Source organism: Hirundo rustica, chromosome 5 (assembly GCF_015227805.2).
Source record: "Hirundo rustica isolate bHirRus1 chromosome 5, bHirRus1.pri.v3, whole genome shotgun sequence".
NCBI classification, from domain to species: domain Eukaryota; kingdom Metazoa; phylum Chordata; class Aves; order Passeriformes; family Hirundinidae; genus Hirundo; species Hirundo rustica.
In genome coordinates this window covers 10,482,442-10,504,325 of record NC_053454.1, presented here as the reverse complement: position 1 = coordinate 10,504,325, position 21,884 = coordinate 10,482,442, and the positions used below count along the sequence as shown (strand labels likewise).

Genomic DNA, 21,884 nt, shown 5'->3' with positions numbered 1-21,884 from the left:
GTGTGCCAGAATCCCAGCTCATCTGAGATATTCATGCACAAATTGACTGCAGTGTGCATGGATCCTCTCATGCGGTGACAGTGCAGCAGGTGGCCTTCTTGGCCTGTTTGGGAGGAAAGGTTTGTTGCAAAGCGTTTTGTTATAAAATACCAAGTTTTAGACTGCGTGATAGTGCAGAAAAACATGATAATGGCACACTGAACTATAATCTTCATCATAAAAAAAAAGACATCTTTATCACTTGTGGTTTGGCTCATTTTTGCAGAATTGTGTTATATACATGAATAGGAACTAGGCTCTCTACCTGGTTATCTGGACTCATGAAAGTCGTCATTACCCTACTGTCCAAAAGACCTGGAGGAAATGTGCAGAAAAAAGAGACTTGGACTTAGAAGTTTTGGATGCACATTTGGAATATGTTTTGAAGGATGTTTTGCTGATTCATCAGTATCTTTTGCAGGTGTTTATGTGGATGGTAGCAGCCATGAGGGGCCATCCTCGTACTGGTGCCTGGAGTTAGTACACCTCCCACATTTTAGCGTTTGGCCTCTTGTGTTTGACTGGCCACTGCTTAACAGGTCTATAGCTCAGAGACTACTAGAAAGAATGAAATGTGAATTAACTTGCTTTTGAATCTTCAAGGTAGCAAGGTAGTTTGTTGACAGAGCTCAGTTTTTAATCGACCTGAGGAATTTTATTGTTGTGGTAAATTTATTACACCTTCTCATAAGGATGTGAATCCCTGGAGAAGTTGCTGAGAAGAAGATCACATTAATACCATGCACTGTCCAGGCATACTGTATTTTGTGATCAAAAATCCTAAGGTTTAGTAGTGAGGGGATTTTCTTAAAGTGCATTCTGCTTTGTATACCAATAGCTGTAAATTAAAGCATTTTCTGCTTTTTTACAGGTTCAGCATAGATGAAGGCCAGACCTGGAGCACACATAATTTCACCAGCACTTCTGTCTTTGTAGATGGGCTACTTAGTGAACCTGGAGATGAGACACTGGTCATGACGTAAGGTTTTGGTTTCACCTCTCTTTTAACTGCTCTCTCTGTTTATGCATTTGCATAGATTTTCAGCTGTGCATGTTTCAGATGGTCCTTGAGTCAATGGCTTTTTCTTCTCACAGTCACACAGACACTTAACACTAGTGTCTGAACTTCCCTGGTATGTAATGTGTCTTTGAAATCATCTGACAGCAATATTTCAGATTTTAAAGAAGTATTATGTTCAAGTGAAATCTTGCAGAGTTACCACAGGGGAGAGTGGAATAATAGGACTGCTTTACATCTGAAATATGCAGGGAAAAAATAACTATTTCCTCTTGTTTTTGTCTTTTTTTTTTGTTTTCTACAGATTTTTAGTCAGGCATCAAAAATGTTAAACATCTATTGTCTTCACAGTGTAAATAACTATAGTGTTGTCTTAGTAAGTAGCACAGCAGTACTTGGTAAAACCAAGCACTGTGCTACCAAATAGCTGTTTTTATTCTGTGCAGTGACAGAGGCAGATGCTATGAATAGAGTTAAAAATAACCAAATTCTGCAACTCAGAATTGTTTATCCTGTTTATGTCTTTTTCCAAAGGATCAGGGACATCTGGATCTGAGCTGCACATTTTTCTCCATCTCTAGGATAAATGCCAGTATTTTAGAAGTGTCTGAGACTAAAAAACACCTGTCCAGCCAGGGAGAAAGGCACGTGCTGCCTGCAGCCAGAAAGGGGAATGCACTCAGGGCAATGCACACGGGTTGTTGTGCGTGCTCCCATTGCAACAGTTTGTGTGATTTTTGCATTGGAGCTCAGTATGCTCGTGACAAGCTTTTTCTCCCACGAGTTGCAAATAGAGCTGTCTTTGACATGTACCAGTAGCATTTTCCCCAGGGAAAAATAAATTAATAGCCCAGTGTATAAAGGACCCTCAGCAAAACAGAAATCCTACCCAATTCAAAGTGCTGTGCCCAGTCCATAGCGCTGCGCCGCACAGAGGGGAATTTGGTCTGTTGGGTCTTTTCTCTCTTTGTCCACTGCCCCATTTATCTTCCAGTATACATCTGTGACCTGAGAAGAACAGCATTATCCCATCATCTTCCCCTTCTCTCAAATACAGGTTTATTTACGATATATGCCACATGGAGACACTTATGCCTCTGAATAATTCCATTGATTTCAGTATAAGTAGATGGATCAAAAGCTTATCCCAAACTGTACTTACTGGCAGACAAAATGATGTGTGGTGCCTGTATGTTCTGGGCTTGGTTGTTTTTTGGTTTTGTTTTTTTTTTTTTTTTTTTTTTTTTTGTGTTTTTTTCTTATTTTTAAATGTTAAAAAGTGATTCTGTGAAGATGTGCTTAATTATCTGGCTGAATGGGCTAAAGTGCTCTTGTAAAATATAAAACATAATGCCTTTCTAAACTCATCTAAAATACATAGAGCTGCAGCTAGATTTGGTACATGAGCCCAAATTGACATAAAAAGCATCATGTGACTTGTATACTTCTAATGGCACAGCAAGAGTCTGACTCGAGTGTGTAATGCCAGGCTTGTAGGATCTTACCTTTTAGCTAGTTTTACTGAGCATGGAGGGCATCAAACATTTAATATCACGGACTGGTCCTGAGGACACATGCAAATTTCCTACCAGATTCTAAAGACAATGAGAAGAATAAACCTACAGTGTGTGTTTTATTGTTGCCATTCTATCAACTTCCTTGTTTCTCCCACCGCTTTGTGTTTTACGTTCAGGGTGATGTTGTCAGACCAGTGGTGCTCTGTCTGATTTTATGTCAAGACCTTTCGTTGTTCTGTCTGGCTTAGTTCATTTTCCCTGAAAACTTATCCTTGCACTAACTTATTGTGCTTGACTTAATCTAGAGTGATTCGTTGCTTTTGAGAAATATACATTCCCTGGGAAAAAAAAAAGAAAAAAAAAAGAAAAAAAAAGAAAAAAAAAAAAAAAAAAAAAAAAAAAGGAAAAAAACCACCAAAAAACAAAACAAAAAAACCCCAACAAAACCAACCAACCAAACAAAACAACAACAACAACCAAAAACCCCACAGAAATCAACTATGCCATCTTTTCATTTTGTTAGATAGAATTTTCTTCCAAGTAGAACATGGAAAGATGAACTTGTATATGTTAACGAAAATAAATTAGTTGTGTCTTTCACCTTGAGGAATCCCCAAAACCATTGCCAAGGACTTAGTCTGACATTTTTTTACTGGTACGGGAATTTGATTTTCTTCCTTTGGTGTGGAATGTGCTTGAATAAATACTTTGAATAAAGAGTGCGATGTCAAAATCCGCATAAATTAGGAGAGATAGAATAATTCTGAAGTGGGAAGGGAATAACAAAAAATGTGCGGCAGAATTAAGGAACAGACAGTATTTCGCTTAAAGCTCCTAGAATAAACTCACAAAAGAGTCAAAGAACATTTTATCTATACTGAAAGTGACTGTAATGGTAAAATCCTGGTTCCACTGCAGTGAGTCTGTGTGTAAGAGACTTCTCATTCTCCAGCACGGTGTCTGGAATATTGACTGGACTTCCAAGTGGTTTGCATTTGAATTCCCGTTCTGTCCTAATTTGTCCAAAATCACAGAATTGTAAAATCACACAATGGTTTGGGTTGGAAGGGACCTTGGAAACCATTTCGTTTTACCTGTCCTCTCATGGGCAGGGACACCTACTAGAACAAGTTGCTTGAAGCCCCATTCAGCCTGGCCTTGAACACTTCCAGGGATGGAGTATCCATAGCTTCTCTGAACGTGATCCAACGCCTCCACATCCTTTTTATGTTGAGGACCCCAGAGCTGGATGCAGCACTATGGGTGGGGTCTTGTGAGAGTGGACAGAGTGGCAGAATCCCCTCCTTTGCCCTGCTGCCCACAGTGTTTTGGATGCAGCCCAGGACAAATTTGACTTTCTGGGCTGTGAGCACATGCTGCTGGCTCATGTTGAACTTCCTGTCAACCCTTCTCATCAGGGCTGTTTTTAACTCATTCTTCCACCCAACCTGTATTTGTGCTTGGGATTGACCCAAACCAGGTGCAGTGTCGTGCACTTGGCCTTGTTGAACTTCCTGAAGTTCACACAGGCCCACCTCTCAAACCTGTCCAGGTCCCTCTGGATGGCATCCCTTCCCTCCAGTGTGCCAGTGGCACCACACAGTTTGGTGTCATTGGCAGATTTTTTGAGGAAGCAGTTGATCCCACTGTCCGTGTTCTGGCAAAGGTGTTAAGCAGCACTAGTCCCAATACTGACCCCTAAGTAACATCACTCATTACTGTTTTCCATTCCAAAATGAGGTGTTCTAGTAAGCTTTACTGAAGAAATTGGAAAATGTGAACCTGATTGCCTCAAGTCTTCATTTCAAAGTTTTGTGTTTTCTCCAAAACAGAGAGGAAAGCCAAATGTTGACTTGTCAAAAGTTTTCATAAAACTCAGTTGTCATCTGTCAGTCAACATTAATCTAAATCATTCATCGAAATCCCCTGCAGTATTCAAGATGTGTACATAAAAATGCCAAGGAAAATATATTTTATTCCATTGTGCTAGTTAAGGTTTTTAGGAGTTTTAGGAGTAAAGCATTCAAAAACTTTAGGAAACTCATTCTGTTTTCAATCTGTCTAGATTTCCATTTCTGAAGAGCCCTAGTTAGGAGTTTAAGAAAGATAAACAATAAAGTATTCATAAATTTTAGGAAACTTGATCTGTGTAAAAATCGACTTCTAAATGAGGAGCTCAAATCCAGTATTTATTGCTAAATGAATAAGTAAGGTTTGTAAGAACTTTTCTCAACTAATATATTTTCATCAAAATAGTGCATGGACTAGTAGGTTTTATTTTGTTCTAAATTCATAACAATGAAAATTACTGCAACCCAGCATTATACCAAGCAATATTTTATAGTTCAAAAAAATTACTTGCTAAAACTGGATTGAGTAATGGCCTAACTCAGTGCCAAAGGAAGAAATTTTGTGTGTCTGAAATATTGATGTTCCTCTTCAGAGGAGATAGTTAATATAATGAAAGTTACAAACCAGTTGAAATTGCTTCTAAATCACGTGTCAGCTTCAGGGAGGGTTTCCCAAACCAGGTTATTTAGATTGCAGTGTAAATGCAGTAGGCACAATAACCATGGTACCACAGACCACAGCCCCTTTTAAAAGGCCAGTAAGAGGTTACATAAAAGAATCACTTTTCTTTATGTCAAGTAGAACCAAAATCTTCCTTGTGGGTAATTGTATTTTTTCCAGGGGGTTATTTTTTTTGTAATGTCTTATAGAATAACAACTTTGGATGCTGCTGGGAAATTTATGACATCTCTCAACTGCAGATTTCCTATGTACATGTTTTGCTGTCTTGAATACCTGTTATTTTGTTCCTTTTGGGTTCCTGGGTGATCATGGAAACAGGAAGATAGTCTAATTTAAACTTATTCAAAAACAGGTGAATATTAACGGGTGTTAGATATTAGGTAGAGCCGTTTGGATTTTTGTAACTGTTGATTCTGCTAGGAATGTCAACCTCACCTCTAACAACATCAGTAATGGTCAGCATTACAAATACTTTGTGGAGCTTATTGTCACAGATGGCAGTACACTCCTTTTCCTGTTCTCTTTGAGTATCTTATTAGGTGGAGGTACTTTTTCGTGTTTGGAATTCTTCTCTACTGGCTTTCTCATACTGCAACACTTATAAAAGATAAGTAAAAGGTAGATAAGTCCTCATTATGTAGGAGAATAGCTGATTTCTGAAGGCAAATTCTAGGTTTTCTTTTCAGCTAGTTAATGTCTTGTATGAGAATCATTGCTCAGTTATGAACTGGTTGTTCTGCTCTCTGCATGAGAAGGAACATATCTGAGAGTAGATAGAGGAAATGGTGAAAAAAGCATCGGAAAAGCGATCTACTTCTTCTGTTCCAATCTAATCTAGGTATCAGCTAATGCAGATGTACAGATCACTGTTTAGTAGCAAGTCTAATGCTTTTGCTGTCATCTCTGTGGACACAGATGTTAGCAGAGCAAGTCAAAAGTATTGCAGTGTCACCACCAACTTGTGGCCTTGGAGTCAAGAGCTGGTACTGCCCTGGTCTCTTCCTCTGCTCAAAAGAAGTTTAGTGGATAAAGTTTGGGGTTTTTTTAATTTCTTTCCCTGGAGTTTCATATTGTAGCCAGAAGCACAGGAGCAGGATGCTTTCAGTGTCACTTTAAAGCCCATATGTAATACATTTGTAGGACAGATCAGCTAATATATTTGAATAAGAGAAACTGAAAGGTTAGGAATTCATTTTCTGTAAGAATCTGTTTTCACCTTGTCCCTATTTACAGGAGGAGAGGACAGGAAAAGGGTGATGTGACTTTTTCATTCAGAATAGACTCTGTGTAATTTTGAGCTATTGTCACAGGGTGAGTGCCTGAAGCTTTGGTCCTCTTTGCTTCCATTTTAGTTTCTATTTCAAATAAATAAGCATTACAAACTTAGCCAACAACTATTTTTTTAACACTTTATTTACTTTTGGTTGGGGCATTGAACTGTATTTTGCTCTCAGAATGAGGGAACCACAATTTAGATGACTGTAGACTATTAACTCTAGCTCTGCTAGGTGAAGTCTGAATGAAGAATTTCTAATTGTGACGAGACTTGCTTTTTAAATATATGAGTAGGAAAGAGAGTATTAGTTAAAGAATTATAAAATTTTTCAAGTATCCCAGATTAATTTGATCTTTAAGTGAGATGAGAACAGAGAGTTGAATGATGTAAAAGTTGTCCTCTACAGTGTCATGTTTCTCTTTAAAAAATTTTGTTCTGTGTCCACCTTGTACTTACTTCTGCGTAAGACTTTAGGCTAGGCACTAAATCTGCAATCTTTTCCAAACAGCATGCATGCTAAAAGGTTGTTCTTGGACAGGAATTTATCAAATAGATGGGAAAAAAATTGGATGAAATTCACAAATATAATGGAGCCACTGAACTCCTGGATGAAGTGGAAACACTCTCATTCTGCTCCTTCCTAGCACTCCTCAGAACCTAAGCATTCATTTCTGTTCTTTTTCCCCAAAAGATCTAAACCCAAGATATTTTGGCATTAATGAATGAATGAATGGCAATTATTAGCTTATGGGAGCAGGAAACAATGGAAAAACATATTTTGGTTCAATTTCAACTAAATTGTTTCCTCCCTTCATTTTTCACTTTGTCAGCAAAAAAAAAAAAAAAAAAACCAACCAAAAAACCCAACCAAAAACCAAACAAACCCCAGCCTAACCAAGAAATCCTACTCTTCTCTTTAGTGCATTAAGTATATGCATGTGTTTGTAGTTTAAGGCATTTAAATCATAAATGTCTCAGCATATTTGCACATGATCTCCTGTATAAACAAGCATTTTTTATGTGCAGTTGCTTTATATAGGCAGGTGTCTACTTTTGCACATGGAAGCATTCATCATTTCTGTAGTTGCAATTTAGGAAGGCCACTGAAATGTGACCTCTGTTATGTTCTTTTGGAGAATTAGAAAAATATGCTGAATTATAATGTTGATGTGTAACAGACTGCAGCTTGAATCTCACGTTACTTTCATCCATTTTACCAGAAGGGACCCTCTGACTTATCTAGGTTTTTGTTGATTTTACAATGGTGTAATGGAAGCAACGACAACTGTTGGAAGGAAAGCTCATCTAATAAAGATTCACTTGTCATTTTTCTCTTTTGAAAATAGTAGGCTTTAAATATCACTGGAGTACAAAGTCATGGCTGTCTCTGCCAACCCGTATCCCCTTGGAAATGCTTTCATGAATAATGTTATTCCTGTGAGTTAAGGAGAGCACTACCTGTTGGCAGTGGCTGCACTAAAGTACATCCTCCCATGCCACCATCTCATCACTTTACTCCTCAGCTAGGTAATTTCTGCACAGATTTTGGCATGTCTTGATGTATGTTCAAAGACACTGTAATAATATGAACTACAACAGTCAGAACAAAAAGAAGATTGTCACATTTATTTGCTTTTTCAGTGATATTGTCATCATTTGTGGTTAAGGTCTACGTGAAGCAAAGGACTCAGCTCTTTGAACTTGCCATAAACTGACAAGAGACTTCTAACTAATCCTTTTATGAAAAGACAACTGAGAAAGATGCTGTTTTTTTAATGTAAATGTCCTTTGATATCTAATGAACTGTAAGGTAGATTGAATATTTAATCTGAAATTGCAATAAAAATTAGCAGTAAGGGCTGAGAGTTAAAAAATATTTTGACAGTACAGTAAGTTCACTGTTCTTTCTATTTCCTTCTAATATGATTTACTGCTGGAAAGGAGACCTTATATGTGGAACAGGTATAAATATAAGTTTTTTACAAAGTTCTGTGACTGCTACCATTTAAAAGGAGAGAGAAAGAATTGTTAAAATAATTAACTAGCATCTCTGGTAGTGTGGTTTCCTTTACCAGATTGATCATATACTCACTGTTACCTACTGAGGTTTAAATCTGTAAAGAATTTCGGGTACATGCTTGGACAGCTTTGCTTAGGTGCTGTGCAGAGGAATTTCGACATATTATCCAAGAGAGAGCCCTTGACATTGCCCATATTACCTGTATGTGGGGCCCTCAGCTGACCCTGATACAAATCCTAGGTTTTACTTAAAAAACCTAGAGGCGCTGCTCCACCCCCAAGGAGCATATGAGGTTATCAGAGAGTGCCAACAGGGCACTCATCACTGTGCAGACATTGTGCTCCAGTGCCCTGTTTTGAACATCACAGTTGATGGCAAACTCATACAGAGGAGAGCAAAAGCCAGTGCAGCACTTGGAAGATTAAGGCACTGAGTCTCGAATGAAAGAGGCTTCTGATTTCAAACAAAAGTCACTGTGCATCACTCAGTTGTCATCACCAGTCCTCAGTACAACTGCAAAACTTGCACAGTTTTAGTCGCTACTTTAAACATCTGAATAAATTCCCCATGTGACCTTTGTGAACTTGGTGGGAAAATACTGCAGGATCACTCCCACCACACTGAGGTCTTTGAGTGTTCTCAGGTATTCATGAGTAAAACAAAACACACAGACAGGAGATGACACAGCTAGAACTGCTCATCTGAACAACAAGTCTGTATTGAATAGGTCTTGTCTATTGAACAGAATTTACTGGAAAAGATTATCATTGCATATAATTTCTGTTAAATTAACTCTGCCTGATTATGAGCTTTACCAGGAACAGAAATAACCGTCAATCCTCCAGCAAATAGTTTAAATGAGTTAGCTTAAGAACTGCATTAAACTGTCTTATCTATCGAATGATGCAATCAAATTAAAAAATTATGTGCTCATAAATGAACTAGGAACAAATGTACAAAGTTGTTATGGCAACTGAAACCCTGAAGTTAAAATTATGGATCCTAAATTCTTGCAAATAAAAGTAAATTAATTTCCAAGGTAATTGGAATTTCTTCTAAAAATTATTTATCACAGCATCATCTTTTATAGTTTCAACAGAATTGGTTTGATGGCTTTCTAATGAAATATAGTTAATCAAGAGGAAGGTTTTAGTAGCTTATGAATTGCTATCATCTTGATATATAACTTCTAGTCATCAGTTACACTTGCAGCATCATTCCTTTTTTTTTTTCATTCATATGAATTTATTCATCATATATATATTATATTTTGTACCTGAGCAATTATATTGTGATTGCTGTTATGTACTGCTTTATTGTAGCTCATATTTTTGGCTAATCCATTGAATCCTACTTAATACATGCCTTTGTTACTTTGAAAAAGTACATTTTTATTCTAGTGATCTTTAGCAGTACATTTAAATGTGCTCATGTGAGATGTCTGCAAATTGTGCTACTGCAGAAACAGCATTAATAATAATTAAGGCTTTTTTTTCCAAACAGTATGCTAAAGTGGATGCATGTAAAATGCTGCTTTCCTTGAAAAATTTACCCCAGGAGTTACAAAGCTGTATGTTTACATTTTTAATGGAGTTTGTGACTGCACTGGGACATACTTTCTTAAATCTTTACGATTTTATTTAAGCCAGGGAGTGCTGGGGAACACTGGTGTCATTACTGAGCTCTTTGAGAACATGGTATTCAGTCTGTAGAATCGGAACAGCCATAATCGAAATGAGTTTGGGGATTTTTTGTTTGGTTGGTTTTTTGTGGTTTTTTGGGGGGTTTTTCTGGTTTTGCTTTTTCCCCAAGAGGCTGGACCAACATGCAGAGATGTTATTTCAGTCTTCTGCTAAAAATCCACAGAAGAGAATGTTACAGTTCACCACCTGAAGCAGTGTCTTTGCTGTTTGCACATATGGTTTGTACATAGCTGCCATATTATCCTAGTAAATTTTGCATAATTCCAGAGTAATTTCTACAGTTTTTCTATAATTATAGGGTGTGGAATTGGGCAATATTTATCTAATCTCTATCTATAATCCTCATATTTTCTAATTTCTCACTCTAGTGGGGCAGAATAAACAACTTCAGCCTCTTGAACCATTACTGCTACAGAATTCGGGAATCATAAAATCGTTGAGGTCAAAAGTGACCTCTGGACATGACCTGGTCAAACCCCTTTGCTCATGCAGACCCACCCAGAGCCAACCACATAGAGCTATTCCCAGATGGCTTTTGAGTATCTCCAAGGGCAGAGACTCACAACCTCTGTGGCCACGTGTAACAGTGCACCCTCACAGCAGAAACGTTGATTCCTGATATTCAGACAAAACTTCTATGTTTCATTTGGAGGCTGTTGCCTCTGGTTCTGTCACTGGGCACCACTGAAGACCACTCCAATCCTAGCAAAGAATCTTCTTTGTACCTTCCCTCCAAGTATTTACAGATTTGGGAGTTTCCCCTGAGCCTTCTCTTGGGTTGAACAGTCCCACTTCTCTCAACCTCTCCTCTTACGAGAGCTGCTCCAGCCCTTTCATCACCTTCACAGCCTTTTGTTGGACTCCCTCCAGTCCTTCCATCTCTCTCTTGTACTCAGGAGCTCAGAACTGGACCCAGTACTTCACATGTGAACTCACCAATACTGAGGAGAAGGAATTAGAGAATAATGTGGCTGTATCTTTATCCTTGTCCTTCATCATTCTTGCCCTACCTCCAGGTCTCTTTGAAGACAGCTCTTTACCCTATAATAAGACTCTGCAAACATTTTGTTGTACTTCTCAGATTTATCTGTTCTGGTGAAAAACCCAATTCTTTCAATCATTCTTCATTGGTTATATTTTCTAAGTAGCTTATGAGTCATTTTGCCCCTCTTCAAATTCATTTTTAGTGGGTTTGGAAATATGCATATAAAATCCAAAATTAGACACAATATTCTTCCAGAGGCTTCACCAGTGCTAAATTTATCAAAATAATTACCTTCATGTCTTCTGTTTTCAAGTTCTGAATACAGCCTAGAATTAGTCTTCCTTATTTTGCAGCAACACTGCATTCTTGTTTTAATTCCACAGAATTACCCATCTTTTGTTTGGTATTTGAAAGTGATTTTCTGTTTTGATGTCTTGGGTTATGTAACCAAAAAAAAAGTGTATTCTATTTCACCTGTTGGGGAGATGTTTTATCCTTCTCTCACCCTTCCAGGGGGGAGGTGAGCGGATGCCTTCTGATAATGTCCCAGCCATTAAATCCATGTGGCCAGTGTTTCTTATCTCTTTCACCACCCCTCCATCCTCCAGGGGGACATCTTCTGGTAATGGGCCATTAGGGCCCACCAGTGACATGACACATTCCATCATCCCATGGTGAGATGCTGCACACAGTGGGGGAGGAGCCAGCTGTTCCTAGCTAGATAAAAAATGGTACTGAAGGACACAAGGGATCCGGTTTTTCCACTGGATTCCCAGAGGAAGACTGGACCCAACTCGTCACCACTGGACTTTCTACAGGACTATCTCTACTCCACAGAGCCACATTTGTTACTCCAGGAGGATTTATTTGGACTGCTTCCAACACCCTGATGAGCAGGGTGTCAGGTCGTATCCCTGACTGTGAGAGATTTTTCAGGATTTTTGTTTGCTTCCTTGCTTTGCTTCCTTGCTTGTTTGGGTTTTTTTTTTTTTTTTTTTTTTTTTTTTTTTTTTGTTGGTTTTTTTTTTTTTGGGGTTTTTTTTGTTGTTGTTGTTGTTGGTTTTTTTTTTTTTTTTGTACTACTTCGTTTGTATTTTTTTTTTTTTTTAAATATTCCTAGTAAAGAACCGTTACTCCTATTCCCATATCTTTGCCTGAAAGCCCTTAATTGCAAAATTATAATAATTTGGAGGGAAGGGGGTTTACATTCTCCATTCCAAGGGAAGCTCTAGCTTTCCCTGGCAGACAGCTGTCTTTCAAAACCAAAACATTTGGTTTCCACCTTTGAAGTGGGTTTGGGTTTCTTTTTTTCCAAGGAGTACTTTCTGCACATGCTTTTGGAGTATTTCATCATATTGATTTCTGAGCATTGCTTCCATCAGTCAATGTCCACTCTCTTCCTTATGTGTTACCTGCAAAACTTTTTGTCTTTCTTATTTGACTGCAAATAATGTTAATGAATATATTGATTGTGGACCCAACATACCTTTGTGATACATATCTCAAAATATTCTTTATTTGGTAACTACCTTTTGAAAATGGATTTTTCTAATTCAATGTGTGTTTCCATTCTTCTTCACAGTAATTTTATCTGCACTGATGTTTTCTTTTTTACATTGAGACAATGTCAGCTAGAAATGTGTAACAGTTTCAACAAAGGTCAAAATATGCTACATTTTTTCCTTTCCTTTATCCACTAAACCAGTTATTCTGTAAAAGGAGAAAATTACATTAGCTTGACATGATTTGGTTTTGATAAAACCATAGTAGCTGTTTGTTATCATTTTAATTATCTCCAAGGTGCTTAGAAGTGGATAGCTCAATAATTTGTTTGGTATCTCTGTGGATATCAAAATTAATTCTTTAACTCTCTGAGCTCTGTTTTGCTGTTTTATATCTCTGGTTATATATACAGACATAATGTGTATGTATGGTTGTGTGTGTGTATTTATATATATATGAGCAACATGTTTCCCTTACCACAGTTATTTGGAATCAGCCTCATAAGGTTTCAAAGATCATTAATAATAGTTCTGGGATTATGTTTTCAGAATAATGTCATTATTCTGTTCTGCCTTGAACCCAAAACACCATCTCTTGCTTCCTTTTTCTAGGACTGAGATATGCCTGAGATAGCTAACACATATGCCTGAAATAGCTAACACGAATGGAGAAAACTTAATTTGTTCTGTAGAAAATGTTTTTCTTGAGGCAGGAGTGAAGCTTTAACAGGACTTGGCTACTTGCACTTGAATGTATTTTTTAAATAAATGAATTAATAAAAGAAATATAATAAATTTGTGAAGTTTTGTGATGTCTGGAGCAGCAATCACTGAGGTAGGTAGTTGCATAAGCACATGGTGAAATCTGCCTTGTGTGAGTACCTTGTGTGGAGAAACAAAGATTTTAGAAAAAAGGTACAGGTATTTTGCGTGCAAAAGACACTTCATGTCTGTCAGCAAACCCAGTCATGTTGAAACAGGCATTGTGGAAAAAGCAAGAGACCACCTAAGTAGACACTTTATTGAGTATGTAACTACCAGTGAATAAGATTATATGGTGACAGCAGCTCTCAGGACCTGGCTGAACCAGAAAAAGGAACCAAACCCTTAGGCTCAGTGAGAGAAATGGGACCACACACCTATGTGCACAAACAGCCAGTGGACTGAGCCACGTTTTTTAGTATGTGTGCATTGCTTCTACTTCTGAGCCATGGGTACATTTAGAAAGAAAAGGAATTAGATGATCCAAGTCCTTTAATCTCAGTGCCTTACAAGAAAAGAATAAGACATTCAAACTAAATTCATATGTTTGTGCTTAATTAATGGCACTGCTGGTGGTGTAGTTTCCTGTGAGCATGAGTGGTCCAGTCATTTTAATGTGAGTAGTGTGGGCAATAACCTATTGATATCTACATCTCTCTGCTGGGGAGAAGCGAAGACACCAAAAAGGAAAGGGGGAAATCACTTTTAATCTTTAGTCTCTGAACTATTTTTCAGCCTTTTTGGTAGATTTCAGAGCCATTTACCAGGGAACATGCTTCTTCTATTGCCTCTGTGCTGTAGAGAATCAACCACTTCTGGTCTGCCCCAGTTCTACTCTGAACCTGGTATCCAGGACAAGAGAAATGACTGGCCACTGCAGAATGCTTTTAGTGAAACTGTACTGTTCTTGCTGTGTCTGGCTTTGGACAAAACCGAGGGCAAAACAAAAGGAATTAATTTGGAGAATGATACTGAAGCTTGGAATATGAACTCTGTGAAGTATGAACTGCACAGAAATTGTTGGCTTCAGAGTTAACCTTAAATTCTTTGGCAAGTAAGTCACATAAGCCTGATACAAACCACAAATACATTTTACTTTTGCGCAAATAGAGTCTTTATCCCTTCTAATTTGTTGCTGGATGTCATACTTACCCATTTTGTTTTGGAAATAAAGATTCTGACTTAAAAAATGTTGGCTGCTTTGAAAGTGCAGCTTGGTTTTTAAAGCAATCAGATTTCCTCCCCCCTGCCCCAAATTTTACAGTTTGTAGCTGGTTTTTGTTATACATTGAACTATCTGAAATGAAGAAGAGACTCTGAGTTCTCCAGGACAATGTGAAGTTGTAGGGTATTCCTTAGAAATTAATACAGCATCATGATAATTCTGTGAGTTTAACAATAGCACCTTGCCATGTGAAGAAATTAACACAAAGTCCTGCAACAAAAACAAATGAAGAAATTGCAAATCATAAGGAATGAGTGACAGAGCTGGAAACTGACTCTGGTGATATGGGGTTCTGCTCCCTGATCTGAGCTTTCTGTCAAAACTGAGAGCTCTGTCTGTTTCACATAGCGAGATAATAGACAAAAAATTTTGATTCCTGATTAGAAAATATTATTTCCTATTAAATTTCTGGATAATTTGCTGGGGGAAAAAACCCAAGCTTTAATATACGAGTTATATCTCTTCATTGTAAAGTCTCATGCAATTGTGAAATGTTTCCTAACTAGACTAATTGTACATAGAAGAGGAATAAAACTGGAAGAAAAATTAACATGGGACCATTTAGCAGAGAATTATGACTGTGGATGGGGAAAGACAGGACTGAAATTTTGAATCTCTGTGTGGTATTTCTTTGCAGTAAGAGTTTACTTTTGGTCTTTTGTTCAGAGTCTTTGGACATATCAGCTACCGTTCAGACTGGGAACTGGTGAAGGTGGACTTCAGACCATCCTTCCCCAGGGAGTGCACTGATGAAGACTATGAGTCTTGGGAGCTCACAAATCTGCAGGTACTTATGGTTTTATGTCAATTGACAAAACTTTTCCATAGCTTTCCAATTCATGTTGAGTTGTGTGCTGAGAAAATGTTTCCAAATTGAATTTGAATGCCACATCCCTAGCTTAGTCTCCTTATGCTGATTTCGCAAGAGTGTAAAGGGGGAGAGGATTTTGTGTTCTCTTTGGTTGTGTGATCTGTGTCCCAAAAAAGGCAGAAGTATATCTGGGGGCTGCCATAATAATAGGTAGTCCTGCTGGGTTGGGAAGCATGTTCCATAAACTGAAGTGTGTAATATTGATTGAAACAATTTCAACATGCAGTCGTGTTCTGCCAACTTCCTGACCACATACTGTACTCATATATAAATTGCCTTAAATAAAGTCCATTGCAGAAGTAATTTAGGATCTCGGTGGACCAATCACATAGTGGAGTGCACTTGTTTTGGGCAATACCCTTTCTGCTGTAAAGCGCCAAGGCTGTACTCTGGCCAAATCTACTTTTCAGAAGCTAAATTCTCTGTACGATGTACTGATTAAAGAGACCAATATGAGGTGATTTTTTTTTTTTAATTAAATGGAATATGTCATATTTATTCATAATAATTTTGATTATTACGTTCTGCTTCTTCCACGAGTTTTGGTGTATTTTTTTGCATGCTACTCAGTGTTACTCCAGCTCTCATTTGCTAGTTCTCATGCCTAATTTTTCACCTTTTGTTTGGAACTACTGTGTGTATACAAAGGATGTTGTGCAGATCTGAGCCTAAAGAGTAACAGTATCTTGGGATATTGGCATTGAAACGTCTTTCAGAAATTAGAAACTACTAAAGTGACCTTGACAGAGGTAACCACTCTGGGCAGCTGCCCAGTTACCAGTGAGGTGTGTATAGAGAGAGTTCATTCTGTGTCCTCATGGCTGGTGCTTCAGGTGGACAGCCAACACAAGATACGATGATTTAGAGAAATTCAGCTATCTGGAGCCAGATGAAATTTTTAAATGGCCAGTCAGAGCTTTGTACACAGGTTGGGCACTCATGAAACATAAATTGCTCTTGCATTTTCATGTGCATCTCCAGATTTGTGTCCTGGAAATATAGCCTAAGTTACAACTCTGTAATGATCTGTTAGTGGACAGCAGTGGATATGAGGGCTTGCTATACCTACATACCTGAGGATCAGAGGGTTGATAAAGTTTATAGCCTTGGCAGCAAGGCCAGCCTTTCTCAGGACAGCACAAGGTCTGTGTGATGGAGGTTCTGTTGCAGTAAGTCCAGTGCTTTGATATTCAGGGTGATCGTTGCATCATGGGCCAGCAGAGAAGCTTTCGAAAGAGGAAGATTTCATCATGGTGCATTAAAGGGAAGAGTTTCACATCGGCTCTCACATCCAAAGTTTGTGAATGTGTGAACACTGATTTCTTATGGTGAGTCTGTCTGTGGGTCTTGGGACTTATTGCTAATAGATATTTACTTAGAGTTTGAGATAGGTTTATCTTCCTCCTTTTGCTACATAGCATATTTTCCTCCTGTTCCTACATAGCCGTGGATAAGCAAATAGGCAACCTGTTTATAACAAGTTTCTTTTACATTTGCATTTGTTTAAAAATGTTGTCATGTTTAAGTATTTTCTTCACCTGACTGAACAAATCCTGGTTTTTTTTCTATTGATCAAGACTTGAAAAATGATCATTGAATTAATTTTAAAGGCAAGCAAAGCCTTTCTACTTTAAAAAAAAAAAAAAAATGGTTGGTCTGAGTGTCAGAGGAAAAGGAAACCTTTAAAAAATCTTTTTTTTCCAAGGGAGGTAATTTTGCAGAACTGACAAAGTAATTGCAACCAGTTTTTCCCCCAAGTGTACACAACTCCCATTGAAATTAGAACAGAATTGGCTTCATCAACTTGTATGTTCATCTAGTACAATAACACTGAAAAAATATATTGACTGAAAAGTGTAGTCTCATTCACCCCAAACTGGATTGCAGAATGGAGAAGGGATGGTAACACGTTTGGTGTTGATGTTTTTCAGCGATTATGGGTTTGAGCGCTCTGCACCTCAGAAGTCGGAGTCGAGCAAATGCTTTGCTGACTTTTGGTTTAACCCAGAAGCACCTCCTGAAGACTGTGTCTTGGGGCAGGCATACACCAGCAGCACTGGGTAAGTTGATTTTGCATTTCATGGGTTTGATGAGGCTTCCAGAGAGGGGCAGAATATTTCAACCAGCAGCCTCAAATGTGGTTTGAAAGAAATTCACATTTAAATACTTAAATGGAGTCTCCAAGAGAGCTGGAGAAGGACTTTACACAAAGACATAGGGAGAATGGCCTTAAATTGAAGGAGGGAAGGTTTAGATTAGCTGTTAGGAAAAATTTCTTTGCTGTGAGAGTGGTGAGACACTGCACAAGTTGCCCAGAGAAGCTGTGGATTCCTCACCTCTGGAAATGTTGAGGGCCAGGTTGGATGGGGCTTTGAGAAGCCTGGTCTAGTGGAAGGTGTCCCTGTCCATGACAGGGGGTTTGGAATGAGATGATCTTTAAGGTCTCTTCCAACCCAAACCAGTCTATGAGTCTGTGAAATGTAAATAAGGCATACTGTAAAAACTGGAAAATGGAAAAGTTCTGATTCTGACTTAGAGGATGAGCACAAGCTTCCTACAGACTAATGAAAGAAAAATATTGCTTTGCATGTTCACAGTGGTTCAAAAACAAATCCATTTGAGAAGAAGGGGAAAAATTCTGTCTTTTCAGGTTTTTTTTTTTTGTAATATTTTGTATTTGCTATTACAGTTCTGATAGGAATGTTCATTCATAGCCTTTTCTTTTAGCTGATTTCTTGGGTTCAAAGTAATTTTCAGTTTGGATGCAATGAATTAGTCTGAGGAACTGGCAACATCTCACAGAATTTCCAAGTTTCTCACTTCCATAAGGATAAGGAGTTCTATGGAGAATAGATTCTTTTCCTGACCATATGGGACACTCAGAATTAAAGGAAAGCTTTAGTAACTATAAACAATACTGCATAGAATATACACTACAATGTAGTCTGACGTCTGTGCTGAGAATAACTTGCAGCTGGCATCTATTCTGGCTTATCATAACACCATCACAGTCAGTTGTAGAGATGAGAACCAAATGCTAAAATGTCCAATCTGGCAACAGAATCACAGTCTCTGTGTATATTTACCTTACTGAGGAAAATGCTGCCTTTTGGGTTGCGGCTGAGAGCTGTGATGTACAGAATGAGCATTCGAAAGAATGAAATATGGCTCTGATTTTAAAGGATATTAAAAAAAAAAAAACATACCTGTGTGAAAGTGATCTGTAAATAATTACTGTACACATCCAACTATTTCATTATTGGCACTTTTAAAGTGTGAGTTCTTTCACTCTTTCATATGGTTATATTAAACAAATGCTTTAAGCGTTTTAAGAAATTAATAGATTTGAAAGCAGCAGTTAAGCAATTAGTTCTGGGTTAGTGCAGAAGCTGTTTGGTCTAATTTCTTTGTGATCTTTGGGATTCGAACCAGGACTTCTAGAGCATTGAAGACTTGGATGCTAGAAAAGGGGATGGCAGAGAGAGCAGCAGACTGTCTAGGTCCCCGAGGGCTAGTCTGGCATGTTTCTAAGCTGGAAAATAGACACTTCCAAAGCATGCAAGTGAAATTCTTATCAGGCTCCACACTCTCTTTCTTCAGCAGGTTTCCCTTAATAAAGGCAATGTCGCCAGTGAAAGTACTTGCATTGTGAGTTGGCTTTGATCACCTGCAGTCTTGTCTGCTTGTGAACCCAAGGAAAATGCAGTAGCTACAATCACACATTCATTTGTTGCCTTTGCTGGCATTCTTTTGCTTACCTCCAATTCAGTGTGTCCACTGTTTACTGTTTTTGCAGGTACAGGAAAGTTGTTTCTAATGTGTGTGAAGGTGGAGTAGACCTGCAGCAGAACTTAGCGCACCATATGTGTCCATTGATTGCTCCCAAGGGACTTCAGATCAGCATCAAAGAAGAAAGTCTGGCTGTTAGGCCAGGGGAAGACATCACCTTCATTGTCCAACAAGAGCAGGTAGTAGTGAGAATTGGCTACATGGAAGTTGAATCAATGATTTTAGGGTTAGTTTAATTCCTACCTGTTTTTCTGCTGAATGAAGATTAATTTGTGCTTGAGACAAAGATTAACAGCTTTCTAAAAACTGAAACTTGATTTCAAGTGAATAAGGCAAGCCAGTAAACTCAGTGAACCTCCTAATTCTACCTGCAGAACAGGATTTGTCTTCTCAGCAGAAAAGGCACTGGTTTCTTGGAAAGTCAGAGTAACTGGATTACCAAAGTCTTCTTGGACTGAAAATTCCAACTGCTGTATCAGAGAAGAACAGAAATGCAGAGAACATTCAATACTTGGGTTTAGGTGTTTTTGAGAATCAGCCTTTCAGAAAGGAATGAGGCAAAGCTGTACAGAAATCAGCAAATAGCTCAACATAAGAATATTTATTATATATTTGTTGTGTTGCCAAAGATATGGGGTTTTTTTTTCTGTTTATTGAGAGACAATGCCCTAAGGCCATGACCAACAGCAGCGAGTAACTTTTGGATGAATTGTTTGGCATGGGTTTGTTTTCTCATGCTTGTTTTTTAGCATTAGGCTATAACTGCTCTGCTCAGGTTACCGAAGTATTGTAATCCTGGCTAACCCCACTGGTTTGCAAGAACTTGAAGAAAGTTCACACATTTTGGCAAACCTGTGTTATATAAATCGAGCACTTGGGATTTATTTCTGTAATAGAATCAAGAAGGTTACGTGCAGAACACTGGGCTGCTTAATACTTCACAGGCTCTATGTCCCAGTGCATGCAGTGCCCCAACAGTTTGTGTGGCAAGTTCTGCTGCCTTCTCTTTTTAGAGTTTGTTTGGAAATGTTTATTGTTCAGCCTAGAGCATTTGGTTACAATTTGGACTCTAATGATTTTGATTGGCAGTTTGACTTTTTTTCTACTCAAGCTTTCATGAATCTCTGTGGCAATATGAAAAACATTTAAAATTATTCACAAATCTTTAGAAGTAAGGGATCTCTAAGAGAATCCCTTGCTGTGTTTTTTGGTGAAATCTTTGCCCCATACTTCAAAGAGCAAGACAGATTTAGAAGAAATGTAGCAGTTTGGTGCCCCCTATGGCTAAGAATAATATTTAAACTCCAATGTCCTGAACATTGCTTAGGACTTAATCTGTATGACAAAGTCTAATGAAAATTTGTAACAATAACTGAATTTACGACACAGCTGTACTACAGCAAGCCGAAACATACTACTTTATCTGGTGAGCAAAATTAATTTGCTAGTTTCTGTGAATGCATGTTTTTAGGTGCAGGAATACCAGACAGCATAGAGTAAAGGAAGCAGCCTTCTGGTACATTTTGGCACAATTTTTGAAATTATGCTTAGAAATAATAATAACAAACAAATACATCATCACAATCATAATTTTTCCCAAATTTTGTTGGCTGAATGTATGGATAAATAATGTTGTGATAATCTCCTATGTTTTATGAAAATGGAAGTCCCAATTCCTTATAGATTTAGCTGCCTTTTCCCTTTGTCACTGTTTTGCTATCTCTCCATTCTCTCTGTCTTTACTGGTCAGGAAATAAAAATACATTCGTGTTTTGAAGACAGCATCCTCATCTTTACACTAGGGAAGCTATCAGAATAAAATGTTAAGAGAACCTTCCTCTACTGTCTATCAGCACTGGTTTCTGTCTCACCTGGAAAAAATACGCATGTATACTTGTTAGCATAAGAAAGGGTGAACAAGAACTGTATGCAAGCTAATGTCATCTAAAGAGATCTCACTTGCTAACACATTGCTGGCAAGGAGATATCTCTTTTGCTTTAAACTTTAATAACATATAATCTCCGCTGCAAAATTCTACTCTTCTCTTGTCAAAAGAAAGATGTTATTTGGGAAAAAACTATTCACAGCGGAGAGGCTTTCATAGTCCTTTATGTGTCTTGAAATATGGTGCTTAAGTATTTAATAATCCTACAGGTTCCTTACTGTGGATATTTTTACATTATAAACAATGTTGTTTCATGTGATAAAACATGGAAGAAAATCATCCACACTACAAAATAGTAAAAAGAGGAAATAATATAATATAATATAATATAATATAATATAATATAATATAATATGATTCCCTTCCTTTTGTATGGCAGGGTATGTAGGTTCTAGGCATGATACCTCCTTTCATTTTCAAAGAATCATAGAAATACAGACTGACAGGTTGGAAGGGACCTCAAGGATCATCTGGTTCAGCCTCCCTTGAAAAAAGCATAGGGCTGGATGAGATGCCCAGCACCTGTCCTGCTAAATCTAGAAGTATCCAACTCTGGGTAATTCACCGGTTTCCTGGGGAGATTATTGCAATCACTGATCATTGTCATCATGAAAAGAATTACATTAGTGTTGTCTTTTAGGATTAAGTTTTGAAATAAAGCAATTTCAGAGAGTGGCTTTTGGAGAAATTAAGTGATTT

General features: G+C 37.9%; 1 protein-coding gene across 5 annotated transcripts in view; it reads left to right on the top strand.

Moving 5' to 3' along the window:
* Positions 1–21,884, top strand: part of SORCS2 (sortilin related VPS10 domain containing receptor 2) — a 546,714-nt gene that overhangs the window by 486,201 nt on the left and 38,629 nt on the right. For all 5 annotated transcript variants that reach the window (XM_040064563.1, XM_040064561.1, XM_040064559.1 and 2 more), the window contains exons 14-18: positions 911–1,018; positions 15,246–15,366; positions 16,645–16,778; positions 17,382–17,510; positions 19,247–19,418. In XM_040064563.1, coding sequence (XP_039920497.1) covers positions 911–1,018; positions 15,246–15,366; positions 16,645–16,778; positions 17,382–17,510; positions 19,247–19,418 — 664 coding nt within the window. The remainder of the gene's footprint in view (positions 1–910; positions 1,019–15,245; positions 15,367–16,644; positions 16,779–17,381; positions 17,511–19,246; positions 19,419–21,884) is intronic.